The sequence below is a fragment of the Trypanosoma brucei genome, chromosome 10 (genome assembly GCF_000210295.1).
Source record: "Trypanosoma brucei gambiense DAL972 chromosome 10, complete sequence".
NCBI classification, from domain to species: Eukaryota; Euglenozoa; class Kinetoplastea; order Trypanosomatida; family Trypanosomatidae; genus Trypanosoma; species Trypanosoma brucei.
Window position 1 is genome coordinate 3,454,977 of NC_026743.1, and position 16,749 is coordinate 3,471,725.

Here is a 16,749-nt window from a genome sequence, read left to right on the forward strand (position 1 = left end):
CAATCGAAGACCTCCTAAGCAGAGGGGAGCACGTTGTCAAAAAAAAAAAGAAAATAACAAAAACAGTTGCCGTCCATCAGGCTTTTGCAGTGAGCACCAATGCTTTAAGCAGCCACCATCTTCCTTCCCATAGAGAGGAACTCGGAGTGCTCGTCGGTGGGGTCGCGCGACACCTCCGTCTCCGCCCAGAGGTCGGGGGTAAGGAAGCCGTATGTCTTGCGCAGCGCATAGAATGTGGCCATGATGAAATTACCACGCGTACGCGTCTTACCACATGAGCTAGTATATACGTCCTCAACGCCGGCAAACTCAAGAATCTTCTTCGGCACAGGCGCAGCAACGATACCAGCACCACGTGGGGCAGGGATCAAGCGAACGGCAACGGAGCCGCACTTCCCGGTTACCTTGATAGGGATTGTATGCGGTTCACCGATCTTGTTACCCCAGTAGCCACGGCGCACAGGCACAATACTCAGCTTCGCAGCGATCATTGACGCACGGATGGCCAGGGACACCTCCTTGCCGACGCGGGCGCCGACACCAATGTGGCCGTTACCGTCACCAACAACATTGAAGGCCTTGAAGCGTGTGCGCTGTCCGGCAGACGTTGCCTTCTGCACGGGGAAAACAAGCATCATCTCATCACGGAGGTCGCCTTCGCGGATCAGTTGGTCCACGATCTGATGCTCTTTGATGGGCATCGAAAAGAGGAAGATTTCCTCCAGCGAGGTGATCTTTTGATCCTTCACAAGGCGGCCAAGTTTTGTGCATGGCACCCATTCCTTCTCATCACCACCACCGCCACGACCGCCACGACCACCGCGACCGCCGCGACCGCCACGTCCGCCACGGCCACGACCGAAGCCGCGCTGCTCGCCACCTGTACCGCGTGGTGCGTCAGCCATTCTCGGTTCAACTATGACAGCTTATCGTTTCAAATAACGGAGGAAAAAGCAATAAAAAGAGCAAAGACAAAATTTAAAAAAAAACGAAAGAAGGTGCTGCAGTGATCAAAGGAAAGGGAACCTCAAAAAGGGAATGAAGTACGCCGACGCCCACAGACAAACATACGTAGTCAAAAATTAATCAGAACGCCTTCTAATCGCAGAGATTGGTCGGTGAAAGCCACCTGAGCAGCTAGCAGCATGCTAGAAGATATTGTACATCTGTCTCCCCGCGAAAGGGAAAAAAACATACAAATAAACATATATACACGCTATAATACAGTTCCTTCGACCTCGTCTATTCCCCTGAACTCTATTACCACTACAGTTCCACTCTCTCAATTTTTCCAACACTTAATTTGTGATAATGAAAAAGTTGGGGAACCCTAACTTCGGGAATATATATATATGAGTATTTTCACCGGCGTGCCCTCACTCCTACACCGTTGCGACTACCTGCGTTAGATGCTCCATGCGGCGAGCGGTGAGTGTGGCCTCCAGTTGGCCAAGGGCATCCTCGGCATCTACAGCGCCATCGAAGCGCAAAAGCACACCGAGGTCGACAAACAACAAACTCTTTATTTGCCGTATAACCTCCGCCAACACCGGAAGGTGCGACTCCATTTCCAGCTTGCGGCTCCACAAGGAGAGTAGCTCTAATCTAGTGGCGTTGGAACGCAACAACTCAGCGAAATTCAGCAACTCACCCGCAGTAAAAGGGTTGTCAGACACAATAAGTTCCTGCAGAGACCCCAGTACTTCGTCTGGGAAAGCTTTAGCATCAGCCACTTCGGCATTCTTAATACTAAGAAACCTGAGGCCTGACGGCTTGAGGAACTTAAAGGTTGCCGATACACCCGCTGCCCCGAGAGGTATTTGATCAAGCGACAATCTCTCCAGTGTTCCCTTACACCGAGATAGTAGGCATCCGAGTGCACCACCACCTTCAGCACCACCCAGGTTGTTACGCGACAACTGTAACTCCCGCAACACAAAGTTGCCTTCCGGGGATGCTCCGGACCACTTCAGAATGTGCTCTGGTCCCAATTCATTGCCATTAAGATGAAGGATATCCAAACGGCTGCATAATCCACCCAGTGCCTCGACCTCATCGTCACCCCAACACTGGGAGAGGTCGTTAAAACCTAATAACAGTGTTGTGATATTACCAGCAGCAACTGCAGACAAAAGTTCAAAAAAACAGGAAGACTTGGAACCCTCTTGGTTGACGTCCGGGCACTCCGATGAATCGGGTAGTCCCTCCCCCAATACCTCCGTACCCGCTTCATGAGACAGCTCGACAAACCCAATGCGATTACCCTCAAGTGAAAGCGAAGTAATCGTCTTGTTGGTACGCAAACTCTCAGCCAGTGCGCGGATGGTTTCCGGGTACATGTCGTTGTACGCTAGATCAAGCACCTTAAGCGTGTTATTGCGACGAAGAGCCGCGAAGAGAGAAGAACAACCGGGCGTAACACCGCTGGGCACATCCACGACACTCGGCGCAACTGCCTCATCCCCATCGCTTGCAACATCTTCAACTACCTTTGCCGCGCGCTTCCTCCCGAAGACATTGCGGCGCAAAAGAAGGCACTCTACCGTCTTATTTTCCGCGAGGACGTTTCCGATATGCTTCATTCCGTGGCTTCCAATCTGGCAACTTCCAAGGTCCAGTACTCGAAGGAAAGGAACGCAGCGTTTTTGTGAAGTAACGGGTATACTCCATTTTCCGAGAACATCCAGAAGCGCCGATATTTCCTCCTCTATGTTATTGACATCCCCTTCTCCATCCGGGCTGGGTATGTGCTGATCATCTTCGTGCACCACCTGTTCCTGTTCTTCGTCCCCCCCGTGCTGGTCCTCGTCAAATTCCCCACCATAATCACTTGCTGCGCCAAAAGTGGCTGTTTCGTCAATAGCCAAGACGTCTGCACTTGCCCTTGAGTTCCCTGTAATCCACGCCTTAAAGGTTTGTAACCACAAGAGGTACTCAGATTGCATCCGGTCACGCTCGCGCGACTCCTCAACCAGCGTCCTCTTGTAATCTACTGTCAATTTGTTGAGCAGTCGGTCCGCATCGTTCGATAAATCCTTTTGGATACGCTCTTCCTCCTCCTCCTCAAGCTGTAACTCGTGCCGTAACGCAGAGGCTAAAGCAACGGCACCTTTATTCCCAATGGGGTTGCCACGCAGACGAAGGACCTGTATGTGTGACCACCCGCTCCGGCGCCTGCAGTACTTGTCAATCTCAACACGTTTTTCTTCAGCCAATTCCTCACGGATGATGGCGTGCTCCTCCATCAGCAATGAAGCCTCACGTACATATTGATTAGCACAACCCCGGCGTAACTCCCTCTCCTCCTTGTATAGCCTACGAAATAGGCGGTTGAACTTCCTCTCTAGATGTGGTGGAAGGGGTTTGGGCTTTCCTTCTCCCTCTTCATCCTCCTCCTCTTCTTCTTCCTCCTCCCCTTCCTCTTCCGCATCCCCGTCAGCCGCGTCCTCCTGCTGCTCCTCATTCCCTTCATCCTCTTCATCCTCCTCGTCGTCATTTTCATTATCCGACCCATCTTTCATTAGTGGTGAACCACCTTCCTGTGTGCCATCTTGGTCGGTGCCCTCTTCCTCCACGGGGTCCTCTACTTCCTCGTCATCTTCAAAATCATCCCCTTCATCCTCTTCTTCATCCTGGCCAATAAAAAAGGAAACGGATTCAAGACCAACACCATCATCCTCCTCGTCCACAACAGCATCTTCCTCCCCATCTTGCACATCCTGAGGATAGAGCCGTGTGTCAGACTTCACGAGGGCTTCCAGCAGCTGCTGCGCCGTTATCCCATTGATGTTATTATTATTAAGGTTCAGGTCGACAACGAACTTATTAAACTTAATAAATTCGACAAGTTGCGCTAACGCATCGCTGTCATCCTTCGTCAGACCTAAGTCATTGCCTTCAAGATCCAGAACGCGAATCATCGTATCCTTCAGCATCGGCAGCAGTGACTCAGCAACCCGACCAAACTTTGTGTTGGGCAAACCCAACACCTCAAGCTCCTTTGCTCCATGAAAAAAATTCTGGAAATCGTCAATTGAAGAACCTTCAACGAACTCACCGGAAACTGTAAGGGAACGAAGATGCCCCAACATACGGTGGTTTGCACATATAACGGTAAAAATGTCATGAATCGCAACAGTTTTCGCCGGTGCTAACATGAGAGTGACATGTCGCATATTATCCGATGTCCTGTAGTCTTTGGATTGCGCCTCCGTTCGTACAATGTGATTAAGAAAATCCACTATTTGATCTGAGGGAAGCTGAACATTCGAAAGAGCTTCGGGTGACGGAAACGCATTCCATATGTGTGAGGTATGGTAACCTACAAGTGGCTGACCTCTTGGAGTCGTACAGCGGACCTCATCCTCAACATTCGCAACAAGTGGTTGGGTACCGTCAGAAAAAACGCGCGCGGCAGAACAACTACTGCATGGCCACCATGCCAAATTAGATCTAGAACATACAATAGACGCGTTGAACCGTAAAATTGAACACTCCACTTCCCGCGCCACCTCCGCCTCAAGAGCCTTGGCTGCAATGCCGTGTTGGGCCGCGATATCACCCTTTACTTTCGCACTGTTTACCCGTGGAGGAGCAGCAGCAACTCCACTTTCTGCGGCACAACTCCCCAAATGCAAACTATCAAACTGCACAGCATCGTCGGCGGAGGAAAATGTACACCATGATCGTGACATCACAAATATATTTACTCCTATCCTACACAGATAACAATCAGGTCACAACAAGGTAAAAAAGAAAAAGAAAAATAACTAAACTACCAACAAACACACCAAAGTACAAACCGTACATAACTCTAATTAACATATGCTACGAACCTTCATGCATCACCAAATAAAAACATAACAAACAAAAAGACACATTAACCAGAATTTTTTAAAAAAAACAAAAATAAAAATATACATAAACTAGGATCACCAAAAAAAAAAAATTATCATACAAAGCAACAACACAACATCTAAACTATTTACCATGCATTAACGACCAACTTAAATACTGCCTCCCCTTCGGGATTCTTGTCAGGATGTAACTCGAGCGCCTTCAGTTTGTAAGCCTCTCGTATTCCTTCCTTAGACGCAGTCCTTGGAACCCCCAGGATCGCATAATAGTCCGCCTGCTGCATACCGTACTTTTTCCCTTCCCTTTCTCAGCAGTAATAAGGGAGAAGTGCAGTGGTAAAAGAAGTAGAAATAAAATAAGAGACAGCGACTTTAAGAAGCAGCAACAGACTCATAGATCCAACAAGACAATCAATAGCGAGCTCGGCAAGCACGTAAGCACCGCCCCCATTTACACACAAGAAAAAGGAAACATATACTCCGTTGCTTACACGGTCAAGGGGAAAGGATCATAGGGAAACCAGGCAAGCAAAGCCACAATACGTTTCGCCCCACTATCGGCAGGGTAAACCACCACATATTAAAGACGAACAGGAAGACATGGAGACAACACGCCACGCACAGAAGCCACACCCAACGTATATAAGTGCGCGAGTCCCATCTTCTCACACTAGCCATCTATTACATTCAATACTGCATAGGACAAGGGCGTACAGAGAAAATTCAAGCAACCATTCTGAACCGGTTATCCAACAAATAAAAATATGCTGCATTCCCTTAACCATCCACACCACAGCATCCTAAAAGGAATGACGGTAACGCACCACGTATGTCTATTCACCGTTCCGCCGTCTCTCCTCCTCTATCGCATCTTCCCATTCAAGATCCTCCATTATGCTCTCCGACTGCCGCAGTGCAGCTGGAAGGCGCGAAAGGACGAAGCCTACTGCGCAAAGTAACACAATGGTCTCACCCCACAGTCCAATATATTCCTGCATGAAGTCCAGCCACGAAATTATCACACGGTATTTAAACGTTCCAAGCGTCATCTCCTGTCCCCATCCACCACTGCGAGCACTGGTATACCGCATATGCTCTGGAGGCTTTATCCCATAGAGAAGATAGTAATTACGTGCCTCAGGGTTCACAAGAATGTCGTATGCATCCTTCAGCTCCTCAAGAACCATCGACCGGTCTTCCTCATTCTTCTCCGTCTCTTCCACTAATTTCTTTTTTGTTTCGTATGCTCTCTTCAGTTCAGCGGGGTCGACTGAGCGTGCGTCCTTCGTATCCTTCGTGTCCAGCAAAACACTGAAAAGTTCACGGTCTACCTGAGAGGCAAGGCGATTGTACGCAAGCTCCACCTGTTGATTCTTGGCTTCGCACGCACGACCACAGTGAACCAGCTGCCCTCGCGCATCCTGATGTTCTTTATACGCCTTACGGATTTCCTGCCGGATGCGGTAGTTCTCCCGCCGTCGTTCCTTGTCAAGGTCCTCTCCACCTGCCTCATCAGCAGCAGCTCCGGTAGATTTCGGACGGATTCTCCCCTTCACACCCAATATTTCGTAATAGCTCTCCGCTTCACTTGGAGTGACGGCACCATCATGAGTCGGATTGACCTCACCGAACCCTTTGCCACTCTCAATCTGAGGTGGCTCCAGGTTAAACTCCACGTCATACTTCGCTAACGCAAGCAACGAAATGGCAATCACTACCGCTACGGAGAAAAAAATGCGAAACATAGAGCCAGAATTTTCATGCTCGCCTACGACAGCATCCCACTCGGCTTGAGTGATTATACCACGGTTGGGGTCCCGTCGAGAGTAGCGGTTGGTATTAGCAAACCGTGAATTGGGCCGCTGCACACCATACATGGCGTTGTGCCGTGCAAACACATCCTCCCGAGCAGCACGAGCCGCGCTCTCCTCCAGCTTGTTACGCCGCTCCTGAGCCTGCTGCTGCCGTATTTGCGCTGCTCGAGGTATCATACTTAGCAACTTAGAGCTACACTCCCCATTAGTAACAAATTAAAAACAGGATTCAAGGAAGAAGAGGGGAAAAATAAAAAAAGAAACGGTGATACGACGGGGAAAATAATCGAAGGAAAGCAGTTTGGTGCGGAAATAGGATTGCACAAACAATCACAATGTAGTCGCCCACATACCACACAGTCAGTTACGTCCCTGTTATTACGTAAAATGATTAACGTCGATCATATAAATGATTTCATTATTCCTTTATTTTCCCCCACTCATACAGAAAACTTCCATTTACTTCCGTTGCATATTCATCTTTCTTCTCTTGCCTTATAATAGTTTTTCTCGCTGTTATTCGCTGGTTCCTTCTTAATGTTCGTTTCCCCTCCCCACTCCAACCCGGGCATAGGAAACGTGAAACACAAACATATAATCTCAGATCACACAGTCAGACAAAGAGCTCCCCACGCAGCCTCTCCCACCAAACGTGGCTTTCCTACATCCTTTTGTCCACATTCCTATTCCTATTGCGGGGGGGATTTGTAGTAACCTGTAACCACAGCGTGGTCACGCTCGAACGGTTCCAGCGAGGCCTGTTCCTTCGGTCTCAGCCCTGAGTCCTTCAGCTTCTGCACCTCCGATGCAAAAACAGTAGCAGAGTCCGCTGTCGAATCAATGCAATTGGCCTTTATCGAAATAACAAAACCACCGTTCTGTTTCAAGAAGTGTTGTGCATTCAGAGCTAATATTCGCGCCTGGTCGGGTTGAGCAACATCCATAAAGATGCAGTCTACCAAACGCGGTATCAGCATCCGATATTTCTGCGGGTAGCGGGCATCCTCAAGGATCGGGACAATATTACTCCGACGTTTCGACATCTCCTCCAGGTCACGCCCGCTACGGTGTGAGAACTCCACAGCGTACACAACACCCTCCGGACCCACCAAATCAGACACATGACTAACAGTTGTCCCACTGGCAGCACCCAGGTATAACACTGTTGAGCCCGGTTCCATGTATATCTGAGCAACACCAGCGTAAATCGCCGCCGCAAGTTTCGACCGGTATGGATTCCATACGCGGAACTCGCAGGACTCGGTCTCTCCGGCAATTGTACCGCTTACGCGCTTCTCACCGTATATGGAGACACCAGGTACAAGTGACTTTGTGGCAAGAGTGTCTTTACCCGCAAGGAGGTAGCAGCCACGCATACGAGCATGGGGTTGGAATATGTTGCCCTTCACCCCACCGCCGGCTTTGCCTCCGCCTCGTCCGCCAAATTATTATACTACCAGTTAATGAAAACATTAACAATTTCGGTGCTACAACATTGTTCTTACGATATGTTATTATTTTCTGATGGGCGATTGTACTGTACAGGAGTCGTAGGGGGTATATATGAGAAAAAAGAGAAAATAAAAAGGATAGGGTGTCGACCGCAACAAAAAAAAAAAAAGCAAAAGCCGTCCAAAAATTATGAGCATGTACAAAAATGTTCCAAATCCTTTGGCAACCGAAGTATGTAAAAGAAATAGCTGAGGCGATAGGTAAACCCCCGAACCATACCGATGTATTGTCTGCAACACATTCGTAATGTTCGGTGACGATATGGACCCTTTCCCGTTACTCAGCATACTTCTACGTCACGCGTTTGAGCGCCCACGCTTCCTAAACACTCGGTGAAGAGAACGAAGTCTTCTATACTGTTTAACTTCATCACTTTCCTGATCCAGAATCAGGTGGACGGCGAAACTGGTTGCTCCACAAAACGGGCAAACCGATGCGGGATCGTCATCCACGGGGCAATCCTTTTTTGCAGCGGCTGGTTTCCCAACAGACTCATTCACCGCAGCGCAAGCCACAACGTGCCCGCAAGACCAAAACCCAAGAAATTGGTGAAGACCTGAGGCAGAGTCATAACCTGTTACTGGGCACCGAATAAGCACCTTTCTGTCCTTCCCCTCCTCTACATTCGACACCTCACACACATCAGATAGTTTCGATATTTTCATATCGCTGTTCAAATCGCTACTGTTCTGCTTATGGAGTGAACGTTTCTCCAATATGTTATCCAACACCGCCTTCTTTGAATACAGGCGTCCATAAAGATCAAAAACAACCGGAAGCTGCAGCGGCTCCAGTGACAGACCACAATGCGACCACCGCAAAACCTTTTCCTCCTTTAATTTTCGCGTCGTTTCTCCTCCACCATTGTCCCCTTTCCGCAGCTCATCAGCGGTGAGGAACACACGTGACTTTTCTAATATCCGCCGCTTGTTTGAGAGCGCTTGGCCATCGCCGCCCATCGGGGTATAACTTCATAGTCATGCATCAGGGGAAACCAATACCAAATAAAAAAAAAAAGATGGCAACGGTGGAGAGCAGTTTTGTTTGGCAGTGACGGTAGGACAATCAAAGGGGCACGGTGTCCCGAAAACGACTAAGAGCATCCACCGGTACAAAATGTTGCAGAGGGTACACGAATAACAAGAAGGTCTGGCTAAACACATGCATACACAGAGAAGGGGAGAAATACATAAAGGTAAGGGAGGCGAGAGATCCATCAACGTTGGCACTGGATGGTCGCCACTCACTATGCTCAAAAACAAACAAAAAACTTTCTGAGGGCCCCACTACAATCTTTCTTCCATTCCGGCAGTTGATCCCTCACACCTACCGTCACTTCGCCAACTCATTCACCAAGACGAATATTCAATAACGGAAAACGCAAAGCTGCCGGTTCAAAGTCGTAGTAAACCGTCACCTCATGATGCGGAATATCCTCCTCAGAGGTCATTAGTAGTGCCGACGGAGGGGTTAACCCGAACGCCTCACGCAGCGACTGTTTGAAGTTGCGCACGATAAACCCAGGCTCGACACGGTTGAGCCACATTCGAAAACCGTCACTTATTGCCCCTCCATGGTGCTCCTTGATTCTCTCCGCCACTCCGTAAAGTTCAAAATTCCAGTCACAGTTAAACTGGTCATCAAAGGCGGACACGCCCACCATTCTGTGGTGAACCACAACATTTGTATATTCTCCCCTCGGCACCGTAAGTCCAGTCATTCTATGAACGCGATCCAACAAGCATACACGTATGGCAGCCAGTCGCTAAAACGCTAGCCCACCTCAATAATACTAACGCTAACAGCAAAAACAATGTTCATACACACCATTAAATGAGGGAAAGTTGAGAGAAAATTTTCACTCGGATGCATAGCAGGTTCCACATCTGGCACTACTTATTAGTGCACGTATATACGGTACGATACATACAGAGAGGCACGCATATAAGGCAAGCACAACAAAAGGAGGAGGGTGAGAAGATAATAAAAATCAGACTGCGCCATCATCTGTCTTCAGTCCTCTGCTTGTCATCAACTGCCCCAAGCAACTTTGACTCCAAAAACGAAAACCGCGCCTCCAACGCGTCAAACCGCCCCGATATCTTTTTGTCCATGTTCTCCAGCATCGTCATGATGTTTATCATAGTGGCTGAGATAAGCGGTTGCTCTGGCTCCGTATTCCCCTTCCCGCACGACGTCTGGTAGCTTACACTCGAGCCGGCTATGGGCATGGCCTCGGAGGAGGAATGCTGCGACAAAGCGGAACGGTCGAGCGGGAGGGGTTCCAGGTACACAACAGGGTCCCAAATAACTCGAACCAAATAGAGTGAATCCACAGAACTTGTGTACACGCACAGCCGCCACCGCTCATGCCGTCCTCTGTATTGGCACTCGTCAGTACAAAAAAATGTCGCTCGGTGATACGCGCTTCCCTCGTGAACTAATACCTTTTTGCTGCCGAGGGTAAAGGTCCACTTGTGGCCTAAAAAGGTTTCCTCATTGGGGGTAAATATCTCCGCTCGCGTGACGTATGTCATGCCGTTCCAGGAAGACGTGGGATGCTGGGCAGATGGACCGATGTAACACTTCTGAAGCTCCACATTGGCCGTCTCGAGACTAGACAGTAGCCCCAATATGTCACGCTCGCCAATAAGGGGCGAGTTCCCCCAGTAAGGTGTTTCACAGTCCGTGTTACCCTGCTGGGGGGTAACCACTGTCGGTATCCTGTAGCGCTTGCCGGAAAAATGCATAACCGAATCATCTCCACTGCAACAAGAAAGATTCGTTTGCGGTCCGCGATCGACGGGCTCGGGACCATACTTCCCAACGAGTATTGCCATCAATTGTTCTTCCTTCCCCTTATATGCAGCCAAATATTCCGATATTCTGCTCAGATTCTTTGGGTTGTACTGCTCGTAAAAGCGATGAAGTCGTTGATAGTACCTCGTGCAAGCGTCCCCATCCACACCAGATTGCTTCTCGTGGGCATAGCCGGAGTTACTCTCCCGCGACTCCCAAGCACTCTCAGTTAAATTCGAGTGCATCCCTGATCGCACGCTGCACAGCAGTTGCTGAGGAGGAATATTTGAAGGGGGAGAACCACTTGAAGGAGTTGTGTTGCACTCCCGGTTATGTGGCTTCGCACACTCGTCTGTTTCGGGGGGCGACAGGCCCTCCATGGAGGTAAGATTTTCTTTCCCTCAGGTTTCAAAAGGGTCAGCCTCCCCCTCATGCACATATTCCAAGTAGCACCCAGTAACCAAAGTAAAAAAAAAGAAATTAGCGGCACCGGCATGTATGCAAAGGAGATGAACAAACGATGCAAAGCGGCAGTTCAGATACGACCGTACAAATATGAGGCCAGAGAGTGATGACAACGCACACATGCACGGGGGCGAAGCATTGGCCACCTTCGCTGCCCCGGTAGAGCCTCCAAGTGGAAACCAGCATATTATTCGACCCACAGAACCCCAATCGAAGAAAAAGAATCAAAAAGAGGGGCAACGGGAAATAGAAAACCAGAAGACAAAATGCAATTCCAGTATCCGTCAAGGATTTAAAATCCATGAATCGGCGCATAAAGGACAGCACCTCACCGAGGGAAACGGAAAAAAAAAAGTCCATCATGGCATGGAACTGAGCGATTTTCCAGTTTTTTTTTATTTTTATTCTGCACAGCGCATGGTGGCTGAGTTCATTGCTGTCACGTTCTTCAAACCGGCCTGAGTCAATCCCCCCCCCCCTGAGAAAACAACAGCAGGACCTCTCCAATACCCCACGGCCGCTAAACCGTATACTCCACTTCGTGTTAGACATATTGTTGCTACTAAAACATTAGACGCATAACCGCTTGTAGAATCCGCTACCTCACTTGGTGGGCCCGAAAATGTGAAATCATTCCAGTGGCCGTCCCATTGCTCAAACTGCGCTTAACCTCACACACTCCTCCACCGGGCGAAACCGCGTGGAGAGATACAGATAATCCATTAACATCCGTCATCGGCTTAATCCACCTCGTGAAAGCACTGCGCTGGTCTGCGTATCGGGCAAAGACTCAACAAAGAAGGTAACTCAATCACCTCCTTCCACCTGCTGCGGCAAAACACAAGCAAGACGCATCAACACTTAAGCAAATGAACAGAGAGATGAAAAAAATTAAAAAAAAAAAGAAGAAACGTGAAGACATATCGAGTTAATAAATTTTTTTTAAAAAAAAGTCAAACTCATTTATCCTCAACCGCGCCTCCCCCTCCAGCCCCGCGACTTTCCCCTCGCGAAGTCAACAACCGTTGGGGGGAGAAAGAAAAACGCTGCGGAATTGGCGCAAGTTGCCAAGGTGCAGAAATGAGAATTAAGGTGGTGAACACATGTTAATTTTACTCGGTGATTATTCCGCGCTTCAAAAAGAAAATAAACCTTCTCGCCTTACTCCCATCATCATTCTTAGCCCCCCTCGCATGAAACACCGCTGCAACCCACCGACCCTCCCCCAACTATTCAGATGTTGGAATACGGAGAACTGGTTAGGAGAGGGGAGATCTCGGTTTTTTTCTCAACTCCCCACACTCCTGTCATGCGTCTTCACCCTTCTTAGGAATTCTCAAATGCATCCACTCTGTCGTCACTCTTTTTGTGTCTTATTGCAGGCTCACAATGGCCTCGACGCTTACACCACCAGGCCCCCTGAGTTGCACAATGAGACAAGCAAAGAAGGTACGAAATGCAACAGCCGAACCACAATTATCAATCGCGGAATACTAAGTCCAATGGGTTCGGTTCCGGCGCGGGATTTAGCGCCTTGTGAATCTTTGATTTCGCTTTAACGGCCTCGTTCATGTGTACCTTCTCCAGCCGCCGCGTCTTCCTGTCGCGACGCTGCTCCGTGGGGGTCCTGGCCAGCGCATTTTTCCAAATGACGTTCCCCTTGAAGCACCCGTTGAATATGGACGTCGGCTCCAACGTAAAACGTGGTCCAATTTCCATCAATGACTTTGGCTCCGTGTCAATTATCTGGTAGTGACGGAACCATATGTGTCCATCAAGGTAGAAAAAGCACAAAATGTGGTCAACAAACGGCTTAGATCTTGGGTGATACCGTGGGGTATTGAATGTCATTTGGAGAAGTGACTTCACGACCCGTAGGTGTGGTTGGGTCTCAAAATCCCTGTCAAAGTGGAGGAGCGGCCTACTATACTTCAAGCAGTTTCCAGCCATGCGTAGTTCATCTGCCGTGTGTACATTTGTTAATTGCATCTTCACACTGGGACCCCGCGGAGCCTGAGCAATCCAAAGGTAACTGATATCCTGGCGGTGAGCCTCAATAAAGAGTGAACTATTGCACTGGTGAAGCTCGCAAAGTTCAATCACACTATCTCCTAGGCCACCAGTACGACCAAGCTTCGGGTGCTCCCGAGCATGCGGCATCAAATTCCGGATGTCAAGAAGAAGATGGCGGTCTCGACTAGATATATTACGGGAGCCCAAAACTAGGCACTTCTGCCGGTTTGTCATCCGCTTATCCGTTGTTGCGCGTTTCAGCTGCATTTCGCCGATCATTGACTCCTCCACCACACCCCTTTCCCCATGAACTTCTTGCTTTGTTTCCTGGGTCCCTCCATGTTCCTCACTTGAATCGGCGAGCCGCTGACGTTTCTCCCTCTTAACCATTGACTACTTCCTTCTTCTGCAAACAACCTTTTCCACCGCAACACTTTCACAAGTCAATTTAGAAGAGATAAGATACAATATGAAAGAGACCTGAAACCTCTTTAAACAAATATGGACACGCATTTGCATTATGTGGGCGCAACCCCTGTGCATCAAAAGCCGATATTCATCACCAGTCCTCCCAGAGCAAAAAGTTTTTAATTCCTTTTAAAAAAGGCACTGCGCTCATAACAGTAAGAGGAAGAAAAAGCTGGTCTGAGAAGCAAAGAACAAACCGAACAGGGTTGTGCAACTATTACGGTAGCAAGCATCACCACCCTCTACGTGCCTCCGTATACACAGGGGACAACATTTTCATATGACGTCAAACTGCATGAGAAAAAAACCTACTAAGGACATAATGAGTAAGATGCAACAAACGTATAAGAAAACACTCATTGGCTTCATTTCCTTAACGAGCTTCTTCAGGCGTACGTTCAGAGTGTGCAGCTGCTCGGTTTGTTTATTCATTACCTGCTCCGTGTTGTCTAAATGCTTATTTTGCATATCAATCTGCCCCCCAATCTCCAGTGCTAGGGTATGCAACCTAGACACTCCCTTTGAAACTACTTCAAGAGAATTTTGTATTTTCTTGTCCTGGGCCGCAATTGTCTTCATCGCCTCCGCCGTGTCCTCGTGATCCTCCAAGCGGCCTCCACCCACCGTGTCGTCTTCAAGGTTAGCCCCCGCGTACGGATCAACATGACCACCACCGTCCTTTTTGTCTCGCCACAATGAGCCAAGTTCGCCACGAAGTTGGGCCCTACGACCGACAAGCAATTCCTGACCCACATTCACCCCGCTCGTTGCAGCAATTCGCTGGTGGTCAGACTCCTTTACCAGCTCCAGAGTAGCAAGACAATCCTTATATTGTCCAGATTTGGCAGAATGCGCCTTCTCCAACAAAGCAATCTTGTGTGGTTTCGCTTTCTTCCTTCTGGTTTCCTTTTCAAGGGCAGCACCGGACTTATTCACTTCTTGCTTCATTTCTTCCAGTATAGTTTCAAGGTTTCTTATGTCTTTATGTATTGCAAGTGATTGTTCCACGGCTATTCGGTCCTGACCGTGGCGCGCAGCGCCCTCATTGCGTTCCTTAATATTTTCCTTAACTCGCTCGACGCAGCGAATGAACGCTAACGTCAAATCACGAAAGGGGTCGCCGGTCGTTTCTATCTCTTTGGGCTCATCCGTACGGCCCGCACGCTCACGCACACGGCGGATCCTCTTTATTGTCTCCCGCAGCATGGCACGCATGAAGCCATCCCTGTTGGGTAAGTAATTAGGCATTTACTGCTCTCAATAAACCCCTACACAACCAACTGCAAAACAAGAATATATATATATATATATAGTTAAAAGCAAAAATGATAAAGCGTTTGCACGGGTGAATGGAGCGGAAATGTACCACACAAAAGACTGCCGAGCCTCCAACAAGGAAACAGCACACAACCTACACACTTATCGCTGTAACCAATCGACAGATATATTAACACTGTAAACCGCGAGGTGTTGTAAAGAACCTTTCTTATTAGATATACAGAGAAAAAAAACGGGAACCGCAAAGGGAAAAGAAAGTAAAACGCCCGCGTCGTTCGATTCATTCCTTGGATTACCCATCACTTTTCTCTCCTTAAGGTGGAACATTCTTCCCTCACTCCTTTCATTGGCCTTTTTCTCTTTCGTCTCTCCATTCCTTTACTATTTCCCCTCTCCCTTGCTCGTGCGGACCCGCGCCCCCAGCTCCCATACTGGAAAACGATTACCATACACCCTCACCGTTGCCAAGCTGACGGTTGATGGTTGTAGAATCGCGAAGGGAACGAAGAGGGTGTTCTCCCAAATCGGGTTGACGCACTCTGCTCATTGTGGGGCCGAAGTTCCGCTGCGGGAGTTGCGAGGGAGGGCCATAAGAATTGTATTGCATTCCTTGGTGAAAAGGTCTTGTACTGCTCTCCAGTGGCCGCCAACCCATTGACGACAAGTCGACACCATGGTTCGGCTGCGGATTCCAGTGCGTATTTCGAGTGATATCCGACACTGCGACCGGATTCGGGAAAATACGAGCTGCAGCCGACGGTTCCGCCCGATAGAAATGCTGGGACTGCGTGGTGGGCAAACCCAGCTGTGGTGGTTGTTCACCCGGTTGTCCAGAAAAGGTAAACGTGCATAAATTCTCTGACGCCACAGCTGTCACTCGTGGAGGCAGCACAGTTTGCTCCTCAAAGATACGGTCAATCTCAAGCACATAATACTTCACTGGAGGTGCCTGTTCCATTTCCTCTTCCTGTGGTTCGATGGGTACGTCCACAACGGGAATCTCTTCCTGTATAGCAATGTACGGAGGTTCTTCGTTGTTGCTCGGTGGTTCCATAGTTATAGGAACCTCATCCTGAACCTCAGCTGGTGAGTCTACAGCATCCTCCGTCACCGCAATCGTATCACCTCCATTCAAAAAGGTTACGGGTTCGGGTTCGGGTTCCGACTCCGGCTCCGGGGCCGGTAGAGCAACCACAACTTCGTTCTTACCGCGGGCGATCTCTAAAAACGAAGGTGAACTACCACCCCTCGCCCATGCATTAGAAGGAGGCACACGAACCTTTTGTTGCACCAAAGGGCCTTTGGTTGAAGGGGGGTCGGTTGGTCGCGAGTCCCCACCTTTGTTGCCTACGGGAGCCCTTTTTCTTGCCTCGTTTAGCGGTTGATTTTGCTTTTCCTCTTTATTTGGCCGACTGCGCGTACCATCCTTCTCATCCGCCTTCACGGGTCGTCCTTTACCTCTCGCGTTCATTAACAATCAACCGACAAAATAAAAATTACTACAGACAATCCTCTTCTTGCAGAAAAATAACAAAAACCCTTTA

The 16,749-nt window shown here is 48.9% G+C and overlaps 12 protein-coding genes across 12 annotated transcripts; 1 reads left to right on the top strand and 11 right to left on the bottom strand.

Moving 5' to 3' along the window:
* Positions 1-104: 104 nt before the first annotated feature.
* Positions 105-905, bottom strand: TbgDal_X17750 (40S ribosomal protein S2, putative; the record flags this gene model as incomplete). Its single annotated transcript, XM_011780634.1, has 1 exon — positions 105-905. One exon carries the CDS (start codon positions 903-905, stop codon positions 105-107), a length of 801 nt encoding a protein of 266 aa, XP_011778936.1.
* Positions 906-1,382: 477 nt separating this feature from the next.
* On the bottom strand, positions 1,383-4,694 carry TbgDal_X17760 (hypothetical protein, conserved; the record flags this gene model as incomplete). The annotated part of the gene is made up of 1 exon (XM_011780635.1): positions 1,383-4,694. The coding sequence occupies one exon, from the start codon at positions 4,692-4,694 to the stop codon at positions 1,383-1,385; it is 3,312 nt and encodes a 1,103-aa protein (XP_011778937.1).
* Positions 4,695-5,689: 995 nt separating this feature from the next.
* TbgDal_X17770 (hypothetical protein, conserved) lies at positions 5,690-6,847 on the bottom strand (the record flags this gene model as incomplete). The annotated part of the gene is made up of 1 exon (XM_011780636.1): positions 5,690-6,847. The coding sequence occupies one exon, from the start codon at positions 6,845-6,847 to the stop codon at positions 5,690-5,692; it is 1,158 nt and encodes a 385-aa protein (XP_011778938.1).
* Positions 6,848-7,359: 512 nt separating this feature from the next.
* TbgDal_X17780 (fibrillarin, putative) lies at positions 7,360-8,046 on the bottom strand (the record flags this gene model as incomplete). The annotated part of the gene is made up of 1 exon (XM_011780637.1): positions 7,360-8,046. The coding sequence occupies one exon, from the start codon at positions 8,044-8,046 to the stop codon at positions 7,360-7,362; it is 687 nt and encodes a 228-aa protein (XP_011778939.1).
* A 6-nt stretch (positions 8,047-8,052) lies between these two features.
* Positions 8,053-8,361, top strand: TbgDal_X17790 (hypothetical protein, unlikely; the record flags this gene model as incomplete). The annotated part of the gene is made up of 1 exon (XM_011780638.1): positions 8,053-8,361. One exon carries the CDS (start codon positions 8,053-8,055, stop codon positions 8,359-8,361), a length of 309 nt encoding a protein of 102 aa, XP_011778940.1.
* Positions 8,362-8,478: 117 nt separating this feature from the next.
* On the bottom strand, positions 8,479-9,141 carry TbgDal_X17800 (hypothetical protein, conserved; the record flags this gene model as incomplete). Its single annotated transcript, XM_011780639.1, has 1 exon — positions 8,479-9,141. One exon carries the CDS (start codon positions 9,139-9,141, stop codon positions 8,479-8,481), a length of 663 nt encoding a protein of 220 aa, XP_011778941.1.
* A 386-nt stretch (positions 9,142-9,527) lies between these two features.
* TbgDal_X17810 (hypothetical protein, conserved) lies at positions 9,528-9,902 on the bottom strand (the record flags this gene model as incomplete). The annotated part of the gene is made up of 1 exon (XM_011780640.1): positions 9,528-9,902. One exon carries the CDS (start codon positions 9,900-9,902, stop codon positions 9,528-9,530), a length of 375 nt encoding a protein of 124 aa, XP_011778942.1.
* A 283-nt stretch (positions 9,903-10,185) lies between these two features.
* TbgDal_X17820 (hypothetical protein, conserved) lies at positions 10,186-11,361 on the bottom strand (the record flags this gene model as incomplete). Its single annotated transcript, XM_011780641.1, has 1 exon — positions 10,186-11,361. One exon carries the CDS (start codon positions 11,359-11,361, stop codon positions 10,186-10,188), a length of 1,176 nt encoding a protein of 391 aa, XP_011778943.1.
* A 100-nt stretch (positions 11,362-11,461) lies between these two features.
* Positions 11,462-11,998, bottom strand: TbgDal_X17830 (T. brucei spp.-specific protein; the record flags this gene model as incomplete). The annotated part of the gene is made up of 1 exon (XM_011780642.1): positions 11,462-11,998. One exon carries the CDS (start codon positions 11,996-11,998, stop codon positions 11,462-11,464), a length of 537 nt encoding a protein of 178 aa, XP_011778944.1.
* A 927-nt stretch (positions 11,999-12,925) lies between these two features.
* TbgDal_X17840 (ribosome biogenesis protein, putative) lies at positions 12,926-13,849 on the bottom strand (the record flags this gene model as incomplete). The annotated part of the gene is made up of 1 exon (XM_011780643.1): positions 12,926-13,849. The coding sequence occupies one exon, from the start codon at positions 13,847-13,849 to the stop codon at positions 12,926-12,928; it is 924 nt and encodes a 307-aa protein (XP_011778945.1).
* Positions 13,850-14,203: 354 nt separating this feature from the next.
* On the bottom strand, positions 14,204-15,175 carry TbgDal_X17850 (syntaxin, putative; the record flags this gene model as incomplete). The annotated part of the gene is made up of 1 exon (XM_011780644.1): positions 14,204-15,175. One exon carries the CDS (start codon positions 15,173-15,175, stop codon positions 14,204-14,206), a length of 972 nt encoding a protein of 323 aa, XP_011778946.1.
* A 472-nt stretch (positions 15,176-15,647) lies between these two features.
* TbgDal_X17860 (hypothetical protein, conserved) lies at positions 15,648-16,676 on the bottom strand (the record flags this gene model as incomplete). The annotated part of the gene is made up of 1 exon (XM_011780645.1): positions 15,648-16,676. The coding sequence occupies one exon, from the start codon at positions 16,674-16,676 to the stop codon at positions 15,648-15,650; it is 1,029 nt and encodes a 342-aa protein (XP_011778947.1).
* Between the last annotated feature and the right edge of the window lie 73 nt (positions 16,677-16,749).